This window comes from Oreochromis niloticus, linkage group LG10 (assembly GCF_001858045.2).
Source record: "Oreochromis niloticus isolate F11D_XX linkage group LG10, O_niloticus_UMD_NMBU, whole genome shotgun sequence".
NCBI lineage: Eukaryota > Metazoa > Chordata > Actinopteri > Cichliformes > Cichlidae > Oreochromis > Oreochromis niloticus.
In genome coordinates this window covers 2,330,434-2,344,652 of record NC_031975.2, presented here as the reverse complement: position 1 = coordinate 2,344,652, position 14,219 = coordinate 2,330,434, and the positions used below count along the sequence as shown (strand labels likewise).

At 40.6% G+C, this 14,219-nt stretch overlaps 2 protein-coding genes across 2 annotated transcripts in view; both read right to left on the bottom strand.

The window, feature by feature from the left end:
* Positions 1 to 1,635, bottom strand: part of uvrag (UV radiation resistance associated gene) — a 90,052-nt gene extending 88,417 nt beyond the window's left edge. Inside the window, exon 1 of the mRNA XM_003458979.5 lies at positions 1,303 to 1,635. Within this exon, the coding sequence (XP_003459027.1) occupies positions 1,303 to 1,407 (105 nt within the window). The 5' untranslated portion in view covers positions 1,408 to 1,635. The remainder of the gene's footprint in view (positions 1 to 1,302) is intronic.
* Positions 1,636 to 3,498: 1,863 nt separating this feature from the next.
* Positions 3,499 to 13,178, bottom strand: dgat2 (diacylglycerol O-acyltransferase 2). The gene is made up of 8 exons (XM_003458972.5): positions 12,873 to 13,178; positions 11,283 to 11,411; positions 10,997 to 11,104; positions 9,762 to 9,832; positions 7,172 to 7,376; positions 6,612 to 6,786; positions 5,073 to 5,257; positions 3,499 to 4,875 (listed from the first exon to the last, which is right to left on the bottom strand). The coding sequence occupies exons 1-8, from the start codon at positions 12,910 to 12,912 to the stop codon at positions 4,721 to 4,723; spliced, it is 1,068 nt and encodes a 355-aa protein (XP_003459020.1). The 5' UTR covers positions 12,913 to 13,178; the 3' UTR covers positions 3,499 to 4,720.
* Positions 13,179 to 14,219: the final 1,041 nt, after the last annotated feature.

Sequence of the window (14,219 nt, the reverse complement as noted above, 5' to 3'; positions counted from 1 at the left end):
AGTTCATGGATAAGTGTAAACAACAAATTGGTATACTGATTCTTTAAAGAGCAAGTAATGTGCATATTTAGCTGCAGTTTAAGTAAAAGATTTTACTCACACACTAGCCACAAAAAACTGCATGTCAGAGACTTGTGGTTTCCCAAAGTAAAAACAAAAATACCCAGTATACAGGATAAGATTGGAATATGTCAATAGTACTAAAACGAGGACACAGTTTGAATCATTCCAAATTGCATTATCAAAGTGTCCATCTAAATGATCAAGAACCAATCTGGGAGAGAAAAGAGTTACACTTAGTGGTGTAAATACATTATACTGTCTGTCATATCAATGAGAAAAGAAAATCTAATGGTGCATCAGTGACACCCACGTTATGAATCCCAAGAATTTGCAAAACATGTCAATACACATTTGCGAGGTTTTACTACCATGAAGTAGTAGCAGTAGAAGACTTAAGTCTGAGGATTCATTTTATGCTGTAGGTTAACTCCATATTTTGCTTCCTAATGTGAAGTTTACTGGTCTGAAGCAGGATAACAGTTGAAACAAGTCCAAGAGGTTCCTGCTGCACACAGACCTCTGGCTCACTGAAGTGAGAAAGTGTCATTTATCTCAACCTAATAAAGATATTTGAAAACAACATGTTTTCTACTACAAATAATACCCAGCCAGTAAACACTGACGGGGATTTGTCGGTAGGAGACTTAGTTCCGGTTTACGGCAAGTAATCACAACGAGAGAAGCCTACATGTCAAATGAATGAAAGCATGGAATTTAAAAGTCTTCCACTTAATCCCCGGAGTTAAACGGACCAATAACGCAATCAGTCTTGAAATGCTTCAAATCACATTAAAGCAGCCGTACGAGAGCGTTTAGTGTCAAAATAATGACACCCTGTTTGCTGATTTTACTTAGCTGTCACCTGCGTGCTGACATAACGTCAAGTTAAGTTACCATTAGCAGAAGCATTACTAGCTTTATACATAAATATGTAGAAAAATAATGCAGACACTCAAGATATGGCAGTACCATGAAAAGGCTAGACTCCAAAAGCCAAACACCGACCTAACTGGGTTTGGCGTGTCTGGCGAGTCAGACACACTTCATTTATTTCCAACGGGCTAGCTAACTGCAAGCTAGCAACTGCTAGCTAGCTAGCTAGCCTGTCAGGCCTGCTGTGGACCTCCGGGCAGCAGTTATAAACTAGTACATAACACAATATGGGAGCCCAGTCCAAGCTTTCCCGAGTTCACCTGAATGAGTGTGATGACAACGAAAGCTCATGGGATTTGCATTTACCTGCTGGGATGTGAGCTCCACATGTAGGGCTCGAGAGGCTGAAGCTCCAGAGTTGGTGACAGAGGCGGCGGGGATAGCAAGAACCCGACCGGTGATGGAGTTCATCCTCCTGTCGGCATCTAGCGGCAGCCCCTCATTCAATAAAGCATCCCATCTCAGACATTCACGACACTTGGCTAAAAGTTGACGAAGTTCCGGACAACTAACAAAGACATGCGGACACGAGTGTTTGTGTGAGGAAAGCGCTACAACAGCTGTCAGCTAACCAACAGGACGTAAACAAAGTCTCGGCTACTTCGCTACGTTCGGAAATCCGTCTACGGAGAGGAGGCGCGGAACTTCAGTTGCTGATTGGCTCAAACCAATATCCGTCACGTAAAGGCGGGGCCTGGTCGTGAAAATTCGCGCTTCTATTGGCGGTATCATCTGTTTGTCTCCCTGGAGGGGGCGAGCATCCGTTGAATTCTGTCAAAGCTGCAAAATATGAGGAAGTTGTATGGTACAGCGTGACATGCAGGTGACAGTTTAAACGGTAGCACTGATCTCATAATCTTTACTGTGCAAAGACAGCCAGCGACTAAAGCATTTAAAATGTATATGCAAATGGATATGAACTTTTTTTCGCAAATAGAGACAGGAACCAACTGCAGAATACGCGGGTAGATTAGGCAATGTAAAACTTAAACACACACATATTTAACATATTAGCAAATTAGTCGATGTTATATTTGTTAGGCCTCTCTTAACGTTGCATGCCAATTTAGATTCTGTGTTTTGCGTGTAACTCAGTAGTGTAAAGCAGAAATTCATCTTTAAATAGGATGACTTGTAAATCCCCCACCGCCACCTACATGTGAGCAGCACAGTTTTTTCAGCTTCATTCACACTGACTGCAGAACATTAAGCAACCACTAGGGGGCTGTATCAGCCACATTACATAGTTGTGCAGGGCCAGGAGACTGAAGGCTGCAGTCAGATAATGACCAAATAGCTCCTACCCTCATTCCCTAACCACTTTGTCACCTCGACAAAAAAGGATAAAATGTAAAAGAACTTGGGGAAAATAAAAATGAACGTCCTTGATGGACTAGTCATACACTTCCTGTGTTCTTGTTTTTTTAAATAATGTTGAAGATGTTTTAATAAAGTCATATAAAAGAGAACCGGTAGCAAAACTAAAAAAAAAAAAAATATTACCAAGGTTGTAATTTAGATAAATAGGAATTCAAGGCATGTGAAGTGAAATAACTGCTTTTTGCACTGAGATGTGTTGCTCCTGTCATATTTTCTTTCTTCCAGCTGATAAAAGGAGGCAGAGTAATTCCTGTCTTTATTAAGGCTTTCTGAGACTAAAGTCAAATTAACTAATGACCGCACTAAAAAGGCCATAAGAACAAGTATAACTTACAGAAACTGAATTATGACAAACCTTAAATGAACTTTGCTCACAGGCTTTATTCCTCAAACATTTTCAGTTTCACTTCTGAAAACAAGGCAACGACTCCATAAGCAGTAGATACAATGTTTATCATTCCGTTGTAGGTTTAACAATTCCAAAACATGACATACACGAGAGTGTATATGGTAAGTGCATAAAATGGAAAACATACAATTAATATTTACACGATCTGTCACTTTTCATGTTGATTGTTTTTAAATGGGGTGGAATAGTCCTCAAAAATATTAGGTTGTTTTATTTGCATAGCACCAGCAGATGTGGAAGGTAAAATTTAAAATGGTCCCAGTGGTAATTAGCAGCAGTAACCCTGAAATTGGAAGAGTGGCTCTAGAAAACTTCAGGTATAACATCAGAGGTGTCGGTCCAGAGGAACAGACAAAATACAGCACAGAGCCCTAAACTCCCAGGTGTCTGGTGAAGAACTCGAGCTTGAGGATCACATCTATATCACCTGCAGGGAGGGATGAAAGGGAGTTTTTTTTCCTCCCATAGAGGTAAATTGTGGTTTCAGAGGTATACTGTACGCCCCAACTGGACTTTGAAAGTTTTTGCTGATAAGAATCTTGGAATCAGGAATTGTGGTCAATATTAAATGCTCTCCAGCCAAATACTGTTCAAAACAAAGCATATATTTGGTGGGCGTGCTCCCTACACAGCACATACATAAGAATCAGATTTAGTAAAACATTGACATAAATGTGGGAAAGACTTCAAAGATACACCACACATTTTTTTTCTGAAAACATACAAAAGTTTAATTTAAACATCAGCAGAAAGATTATGCTACTCATCACACGGACAAGTCTCGCTGCTTATTGCTTGCAAATCCATTGCACAGGTATTACACTGCTCCATAGTAGTTGTCACAATGCTGAAACCAGTGAAAACTGCATCTGTAAATTCCAGCCAATTCTGTTACGCTTTATTCCCATCGACATGACACACGCTTGCTTATTTTAAATGATTCCCCTGAAAGATTTTTTATAAAACTCACTGTAAACTGGAATCATCAAACATTTGGATTTTCACCCACAAAACCATTTTATCCTTTTCAACTACAGCTCAAAACCTTCCAAGACACTTAAGTTACAAGAAATCACGTAGTTTACACTGCATACATTAAATGTATCCACCCAGATAGACACCCTGTCACCAGTATGAACATTAAAAAAAGAAAAAGAAATAAGCCAAGCAGAGCAGTGACTGTCTTGGGGAGAAAAAAAGAAATCTTTGAGACTAAAACCTCAGAGGTTAATGTAAAACATCACAAGTGCACCACAAATATTTGTTGAGACAAATGCACTAAAATAGGCATTTCCTTGCTACAGAATTCAATTAATACTTTAAGGCTTTTATACAGTCTTATGTGTTTGTGCATTTACTATCTATCTATCTATCTCAGATAGATAGATATCTCGTAGAACTCCTTCACTTTCGGCCTTTGTACAGCAGGAATCATCACATGTCTGTGGACATCATATGTCTTTGGCTCGATTAATCTTTGGGCACTACCCAGTGATAAAGTGGTACCTTTCATTTGCATTGTTTGTGCGTTCAGCGTGTAATAGAGTTGTAAAAGAGCTTAGGAAGAAGTCCTTCTGGCTCCATCTAGTGGAGCTTAGCGACCTCTGCGCCAAAGAAGCAGTTAAAACGTGACGCCCAAGTTTTAAAAGAAAACTGGGGGGGAGGCACACTTTCTGATGAGGCACTGTGGACAACCAGACAAGAGCAGCTGGTAAAGGCCACCATTCATTAAACCTGCCATTGCCTGAGAAAGCACTATGCGTGTGTGAGATGGTGCCATGAGCAAAAGTTTCTTCAGTAAACATGCAAAATGTGTCATCTGCAGTCCAAAGATATCTAGGCACGCAGGTGCGATGACGAAGGTGGTGAAACGAAGACGAGGCGAGGAGTTTGAAGATGCACAGTTCGGGCCATTAGCAGCAACCAGTCATCTTCCTAGTGGATGTGCAGGACGTCACTCTCTTTCAGACCAAAGCGGGTCTTGTACTTGTCAAAAAGGCACTGGAGGGACTTTATGTACATTGCATGGTAGAGATTCACCGTTTCCTCTGACGCATCCTCAATTTTTGGCACAGTGATTGGCTCCCCAACTGTTTAAAAAAAAAGAACACAGGAGACATTTAAAAAAAAACAAAAAAAAAAAAAAACAGTTGAGCAAATATTGACTGTGTCCTATGAACTGTTTGGTTGGTCACCGTCCTACAAAAACTTTAGTAACACAGCCATGTCGAGGTCAGAGATAACTAATCTATACCGTGCAGTCAAAGCAAACATCAGACAAACTTGCCTATGGTAGTGATAGGGTTGGAAAAAGGCACGATGCCCCAGGAGCTTCCAAAGAAAAGGCACGGGGCAAAGCCCAAGATCTTCTGTAACTTCTTTTGCAGAGACCTCCAGACGGTCCCCTCGTCGAAGATCACCTGCTTGTAGGCGTCGTTCTCGCCGAAGGAATAGACTGGAACCAGATCAGCCCTGAGGGAACAAAAAGCAAGTGACTCAACACACCTCCGACCGTGTAAAGAGCAACACATCTATGTGAAACATCTAGAATATATAAAAGGTGTCGGGTAATTGAGACGTATTTGAGAAAAATGCCAGTTAGTAAACAAATATTTGTACACTGTCCTCTTGCTGAAGCTTTGCAGACTTGCTGTTGTTCACGTGACCCGAAATATGTGGCTTTATGGTTATATTACAATCCTATCTGTGAATCACCTGGTTTTAAAAGCAGTTATAAGAATGGAGTTTAAAGTGTTGCACACGTGTGATAACCACCACGCAGCGCTCAATAATCAACATTCATTACATGTCTCTACTCGGCTGACAGGCCAGCTTAGGTTTACCAAATATTCAAAAATAGCCAACAGGTTTGGATTTCTGGTCCAACATGCAGATCATCAGGAATCAGTGCAGGGAACACGAACAGTTTGTGAAAAGCATTCAATGTCCCTGTGGGGAGGAACAGCCAAGTTTTTGTATAACAACTGTGGAAGGTGTTATGTGATCGGGAAATTTCTTAAATCTACCCTGATCTGTAACTAAGCTAGAATGTTTGCAGGGGCCGTTTTTAGACCACAGAATCAGTCATTTTTAGAGAGATATTTTTCCAGCTGTTTGTGAAAGCTTAAATCTGGTTTTCCATCCAGTATTTTAGAAGAAACAATCAGAGCATCAATCCCTTTGACAAAAATCATAAATATATTTGTTAAAGCAAACACTCGTTTTGTGACGACACAACACGTTATTCAACTGGTTGCAACATCGTCTCTATTTCATAAGCACTGAAACGAAGCCTTAGAAGTTCCACAAAATCAATCCAAAGTGACCCAAATTCATATCTGAGGCTTACATCAGCTGCTGTGTTAGTCTAATTGTAACGAATAAAGGTCTGCATAACTGCATGTCTTTTCCAGCGCGTTCTAAGCTTCTTTGGATAGGGTGCACCCACTGATATGATAATCCTCGGCTGTATTTGTGAAGGAATGGGCTTGTTTGGGCTGGTGAGACAAACCGAGGGCCCTTCACGCTGCAGTCTGTCTCATTAACGCATAGCCAAGGGGGGGGGAGCTCACACTGCCCAGCCCTGTGAAAGTGAACTATATGTCACGAGGAGCTGAGCAGGGACAACACTGCACATTCATAAAATGACTTAGCAGCTCTCTCTTTGCAAGCATGTGACCTTTCTGGGTATAATAATCTAGGATTTCGTTATTCCCGTGAGTTGCTGCAGCTCAGTGAATGACATTTTCACTTTCAACAACATATTTGGTGCGGGTCAGTGAAAACCACACGTGCCCTTGTGTCTGAAACTGCGCAGCCGACTCACCCTTTCCGCAGTGCCAGCCTAACGAAGCCTTTACGATTCTTCAGGGTGACAGAATTCAAGCCGGGAGTGCAGTGCAGCGACTCGGCTGCCCCTCCGACAACGATGATCACAGCATTTCCCGTCCCATTCTGTGACAACAGGTAGTCGATGGAGTTCCTGTTCACGGGGCAGATACCTGTGGGGGGGCATAATGTAGGAAAACTGCTCATTACAACTCAGATCCACTGAGTTTTAGGTCTCTGTACAAGTTACACACCAGCCTTTTGTATGATTTCTATATTATATTGTGTGTTAGGCAAAATCCACCAATATGCAGAAGAAATGTTAAACATTCAAAAAAAGAAAACAAGCACTTATTCCACATGTAAAGGGCAAAGATGAAGCCTGAAGAGCAAACAGGCCGTCCAAACAGATGAAGCTCAAAATCAGCAAAATCAGTCGATCGATGTCAACTGAAGCCGCAGCGGGACAAAGGTCAGCTCTCCCAGTGCTAGTTATCACTTATTTTGACATTTTAAGAATTCAAACAAGAATTTCTGGCTTCTTCAGTCAAATCTCACCTCCAGACATCAGATAGTCTCGCAGGATGGGAAAACGAAAGTTTCCTGCTAGGGTTGCAAGGGAAGGCTTGATGCCGGGGAATTTCTTAGAGAAGCCTGTGGCCTCCGTCCCAAAGTTGCAGAAACCACCAAAACAAAAGATGCCGTGGGGATGGTAGCCAAATATGTAGTTCCGGCTGGGCAGCAGGTCGTGAGTTTTAATTAGCTGCAGGACAAAAAGGACAAAGAGTGGATAAACAGTGTGAGACCGATTCTCATAAGAGGACAAAAGTTTGAAGAACATGGATTTATTTTCCTGCATTTATCATGCATCAAACCGATAAGGTGCAAAAACCGAAAGAGACTTTTGACCAAAACTAAAGCCACTGTACGATAAATGTGATTAAAGGTGGACCCCCGCCCCCCAAAACAAAAACAAAAAAAATACTGAAATGAATACAATGTTCAGTGGCCATAACGGCAAGAATGCTAGCCTGAAATGGTGTGTTCATGCTTTTGTGATATCCAATAGCTTACAAGGGTCAATTCATCTCAAAATCAAATTCACCCTGGGCACTTTTATTCTAGACCACTGTGATGTGAACTAAATGGCATTTGGCTCGCGGTGCTCGAAACTCAAAAAGAAAAATTGAAATTGAAGTATTCAGCAGCAGCGTATGTTTCCAAAGATCACGGCCCGATTACTCAACAGTTTAGGAACTAGCTTCTCTTTTACCAAACTTTAACCACCAACTATATTTCTGTTCAGCAGAAGCATCCTGTAAAACAACCTGTGACAAGAAGCTTATGACATCATCTGAACTGTAGTATTTGCTAGCTTTTTGTTTGTGAATGTAGGAAAAAAGAACCCCAAAAATAGTTCAATTATACACATAGCAATCAATGAATGAGAATCCAAGATAGTAATGCAAAGTACTTCTGAAATATGAAGTACCGAAATGGGTTCCAGTAACAATGTTAACAATATACGATTATAGATGTATACTTCAGTGATTTTCAATAGTAAACACTGTTGTAGGTATATTTTTAACACTACATGTGAACATGGATGAGTAGATAGCCATTATTCACACACACACACACACACACACACACACACACACAGTATGATGTATACTGCTTTAGTAAAACTAGGACACTCTTATCAGCCAGGCAGCACATACAATCATAAAATTAGGATCCAGTGTGCACCTGTTCAGGCTGACAGCAGTGATGTGTTAGCATTATTATCAAACCTACCATTGCACAATAAAGCTGTAAAGCTGCACAGTCCCATAACAAAAGTGTGCTCTGATGTGCAGTGCAGACTTGGATCCATTACAATGTGTAAACAAAGCTCCATTAGTAGCTAGTCCAAAATAACAGTTGTGTAATCACATTAGCACAGGAGAACCCATTCAAGCTCTCCATAGCAGCGCAGGAGACCACCTGGCATATGTGAGGGATTACAGTGGGACTAGGGCAGCAAACACAGCACTTAACCCCTCGTACAGTTCCAAGTAGAAGCAAAGAGATGAAGGAAGAAGAGAGTCACTTGTTACAAGAAGTAGCAGCGATAATATAAAAGAGTACTTGATTCTAGTATTGAAGCAGACTTGCACATCTATCCGTGCAACACATTTCATAACAAGTCTCACTTCGGACTTCCTTCGGTCCTCACCTCAACTTCAGTGTTGGCCCGGACTTTGACCAGTTGTTTCCAACTCATAAGTCATCATCAATACTTGCCCTGTGACTAACTCATGTGTTTGTAGATAATTTCAGGATATTCTGAAGTACAAAAAAAACAGTAAATCCCTCACTTTGACTTTGAACGTAACAGCTTCACACAAGCGAATAACTAATACAGTGACTTCATCTGTGTTAAACATGAGGTGGTGACATCAATGAGAAAGGCTCAACTACAGTGAAGCATCTAGATGACAAAGAGTGAATGCTTGGTTCATCACCCTGGATTTAGCGCTCTTTGTTCTCAAGATCAGACCAACTTCAACATATTTGTTTAATAAATAAATTAAATAAGTAAGTAAATATATATTGCTCCTGGATGTTAGAGAGTGGAACATTGGTCCTGTATTTTTATAACTACCGTGTAATGTGTAAGAAGACAGCTATCCTCCCTTTAAGCATGCTTTAACTGTGACTTTTGACTTCTTGTGTGACGGTATAGTGAAGAACGGCTACTAAACATCTGCACCATCCAACACATAGCCCTTTAGCCTGACCAAGGATTTTATTGTCCCCCACACTGTGGAGTACCTGATGAGAGAAAAGCTTAGCACTGCTCCTTAGACCTTCAGCTGGGGCAAAGTCTGAAGCCAACATCATACCGTCATCTTAATCAACACAGGACAAGTAAGAGTACTGAGCAGATGGCTCAATGCAGCCCCAATAAGTCTATCTGTAATGTTAAACATGTGCACAACTAAACATTTCACACAGGAGCAGCTTCATCTGACATAAGGGAGATGTTTAGGATCCATTTCCTGGAGTCCTGGCACCACCATTGCTCTGCAAAGCTCCAGATTTCCCTATATTACAGATGAGTACATCAGCAAAGGAGCATCACAAAGATGACACATTCACCTACCCTGATTGGAAAGTAGTCTCGGAAATACGTCCACACTGTCCAGTTCCTCACCCAGGAGGACCTCCTGCCACCTGAGGAGAAAGTTACACATGAATCACTCAGAGCATGCCACAAAGAAATAGAACAGTAATTTTTCATAACAATTCAACCTTAGTTTTTGATTATATAGTTAATTAATCTGTCATTTAGTTAACAGTCTGTCACGGAAGTGCAAGGTGACGTCTTCAAATATTACCCAGTCAAAATAATCCAAACAACTATCCTCACATAAAGATGCTGGAAAATGAACTGAATATGGCTGATTAATAAGTTTCTGCACTACCCCAAACTTCCTTGAGCTCTACGTTTAGATGTGCTGCCATGCTAGGGGTACAGTGAGCACTGTGCTGAGCTAAGCCAGCATGCTAATGTATAGCATGCTAACATGCTATACATTAGCATGTTAGCTAAAGTATAGCATGTTAGCATGCTATACTTTAGCTAACATGCTAATGTATAGCATGTTAGCTAAAGTACAAAGTTTTGTGTTAGTACACTAAAATGATGAAAAAAAAATTCACTTAACCGGATTAACCTGTCATTTAAAAGAATTTGGCACCAACAGATGGACAATTCTTTGTCTACGACTCAAAGTTATTATAGTTAGCAAAAACTAAACTAAAAATTAAAACTAGATGTCGAAAAAATATAGCTAACCAAAATGAAAATAATAACTAGACTTTTGAAAAAAAAAAAAAAAATTCAACTAATGAAAACAATTTGTGAACTTGGAAAGCTAATTAAAATAAAATAAAAAGCAGAGGAAATATCATTAGTTTTAAGCTTTAGTATTTACTAATTTTCTATTACATCATGCCTGATGAAGCATTGACGAATGTGTTGTGTCGATTTGCTTTAATATACATCTGTCAGCTGACACAGAAATCCTCATCAGAAGTGCCTAAAATCTCAAAGTTATGGACTCAACATTGTCATTTCACAAATCTCATTTTGGTTACTTCAAATAAATGAATTCATATCAAATAAAAACAATAATAATAAGCAATTATTTTAGTTAAACCACCACACTAGTTCACAGTGCCAGAAAGTCTCTCATTAAATTGGAAAATATTTAAATGCTAAACAATCAGTTCTTTCTAAAACCTGTAACTTGAGACCTATAGTCTGGTGCAGCCAAAACTCAAACCATTAGGTAACTTTTTTTTTTTTTTAAAGTGTCATCTTTAATGGCTTGCCTTGTTTTGGGGTGTTCCAGTCAAAAATAAGCCAGGCTATATAAATGGCAGCTATCAGCCAGCAGTCAGTGCAGAAGATGTAGATCAGTAATGCAGTGCAGGCAACACCTGGGGGGAGACGGGGAAATGGTATCTAAAGTTAAACCTGAATTCATCACAAAGGGTTAACGTAATCCATCATCAGGGTGTAATCACACATAAGAAAGCCAACAAGCCACAAACAAGTGTGTGTTCACTTTAAAGACCTCCTTACTTGTGATACTAATAAGCCAACTCTCTCACTCACCCAAGGCTAAGAAGGAGATGACCCACTGCATGACAGAGATCACCTGCAGATGCTTCTCCATCTTGGATCTGCAGGGCCATAACCCTGAGGGGAGGTCCTGCAGAGCGGAGAGGATGCTGGAGCCAGTGCCTTGAGACAAAAACAAATCAATGGATCAGGTACAAAAACAGGAGGAAGAGATAAAGATCACACAAAAAAAATCTAGTCAACATTTCCCAGAAGAAATTCTTACCTAGAGTTGATTTGAGTTAAACCAAGCCAAAGGTGGACATCAATCAAAACAAAGAGTTAATGATTTCCTACAAAACTGTGTCAAAGGATTGCACCGACCTGTCCTACATCAATAATACAGTACATTTCCAGCGAGTCCAAAACTACACAGCCTCAGCTACTCACCAGCCTGTAGGAGTGAACCCATGCAGCTATGTGTGAGAAAGGAGCGCAAAGCAACATTAAGAAGCAACTAACGAGAGTCGAGCCCGTGTCACAGCGAGCCAATAAGAAGCTCTCGCACTCCAGGAAAACACTGTCCTCTAATCCCATCTGTCCTCACTGAAAATAACCTGGTACCGGGGCTCGGCTGGTAATGCCTGCAAACTATGATGCTATGAGTTCTTGAGACTACCACAGCTTAAATGTGTGGCAGAGAAGTTGGCTGGAATTCAGCAATGATGGTTAAACCTGCCCGCTTAGAGCTAGATCAAACTGGTGGGTAAAAGCTGAAACCGAACAAACAGTGTGATCCCCTGGAGAACAGGGGGCACAACAGGGGGGCCACGTGTTTGGCTTTCAAGAGCCATCCTAAACCTAAACAGCTAGAATTATTGGACATGCAAGTAGTCGCCTCTAAATGCAAAAAGCACAACGTTTTGTAATTAAAACAATAAAAAGGCCCACATATACACATCAGAGGGGCTGCTTGTGTTTGTATAGTTTCTAGTGTCCATTTAAGCTATGAATCATATTTGAGACGCAGAAACAAAATGGTATACTTAAATCCAGTGAAGGGACAGTGACACAACAGGGAACCCCCACTCCCACTCCTCCACCCCCATTCCCACAATAACCCCACAAATTATAAGCAAGATGTATTCAGAAAGCATGTGTTTGTGAGAGGTATGGTCACTTACATTGGCATGTCATTATTCCATCAACTTTGAACTAACTTTCAGCAGTCACTGTGTGGTTTTAAGTTAAAAGCCCGAGTTTAGGTCCTCTCAACCAAAGACCATTCAGAGTTTCTTGGAAGTGGTGTTATAAGTATTCATAGAACACAAATCAAACACAGTGATTAGTGAAATACAGTTCACCGGATCACATGTAGTCCTCCCTACAAATTCTTAGACAGTATTTTGAGATTCTCCCACTGAAAACATTATGAACAGAATCAACTTTTGGGGATTGATTAACTGGATGACTGAGCATAGCAATATCCTATTAATTTCATTTCTGTTATCATATTAAGTATTAAACTCCCATTTTCTTTTGCATGCATTAAAACAACAAATCTCCAGACTTGTCTGGGTTCCTATTCGTTTGCCTCCTTCACGTCCTTGGGACACTTTTGAAGACCCCAAATAACCATCTTACCTTTGAGGAATCCCGAGTATGCAGCAAGTATGGTTTTCATAGCTGAATCTTCTTGTTGGGTGATCGAAGTGCCCGAAAAACTTTTAAAATGATTTTTTGAACAATAATAAAATAAGTTAAAACATCAGGAGCTCCGAGCTTACAGCTCCTCTGTCATGACTGCGTTTAACAGCAGCTGACTGAAGAGTCCAGCGGGCATTTAATCAGCGCGGGGAGGAGCAAGGAGGTATGCGCAGGAGTCTGCGGACACCAAAGCGGGGCCAGGACTGCAGGTAACGTGGAGGCGCAGTGCTGCCGCTGAGCTGCTCTCTCTGTATTTATGAGGCCAGTCACGTGGGTCAGCGACCTGTTCAAAACATGTATTGACCCTTCCTGCCACATCTCTTCAGCATGCCTCATGGGACAGATGAGCTGTGTACAAACACGTGTCCAGCTGTGTTATGGCCAGTAGCCAAGTAATAATTATAACTTATTTTAAAAAAAATACTTTTTTTTGAGAAAGGAAGTCTGTTTTTAATCGAATTATTTATTATTATTATTATTGTCCAAAATTAGTTGGTCAAAGCTACAAACCTTGTCGCAAAAGCTGAACTAACTCTTTTGCGTTAGTTTTACTATATTTAAACTGCTTTTTAATTTTAATTTATTTTACTAACGAACCGAGCTGCCTACTGTATATCAGGGTCGTATTGACTGATGCCAAAAGCATCTCTTGCAAAAGAAGTTGCACCGGCCTTACATCATTCGAGAGATGTTGCACCCTCCACATACAGAGTTCAATGTTCTGTCCCCAAACTGCCAAAGCTAACAGTTACTCGCTTGTTTAAACGCCGTCGGGAACTATTTATAGCTGAGAATCATTTTCCTAAGATCTAAGATTTAAAACATATGTAATCTATGTACAGTATTGTGCAAAGGTCTTGCGCTATACCTATCGTTCCTTTATATTTTGCTGGGAAAATGGGAAATATGTGCAACGATTTATTGAAACGTGCAAACATACATTGAAGTAGACAAGAAAACGTTCTAATAATTCTAATGAACTTAAAAGTCAATATTTGTTATGACTATATTCTTCAACACAGCCCGTAGCTTCAGGAATATTTCCCCGGGCTTCTTGACGGAGACTCAAAGCTCTTCCGTCTCCGTTTCATTGTCAAGATGGGTGGATGACTGAATGTAGTGTAAAGCGCTTTGGGGTCCTTAGGGACTAAGCGCTATACAAATACAGGCCATTTACCAAGATGATCCCACACTTCTAGCGTAATGAAGTCCAGGCCAATCCATGCCTTACCTAAGTTGTTCGCTATGTGTAGACACAATACTGGTTCATCCCTTGAGTTAGAT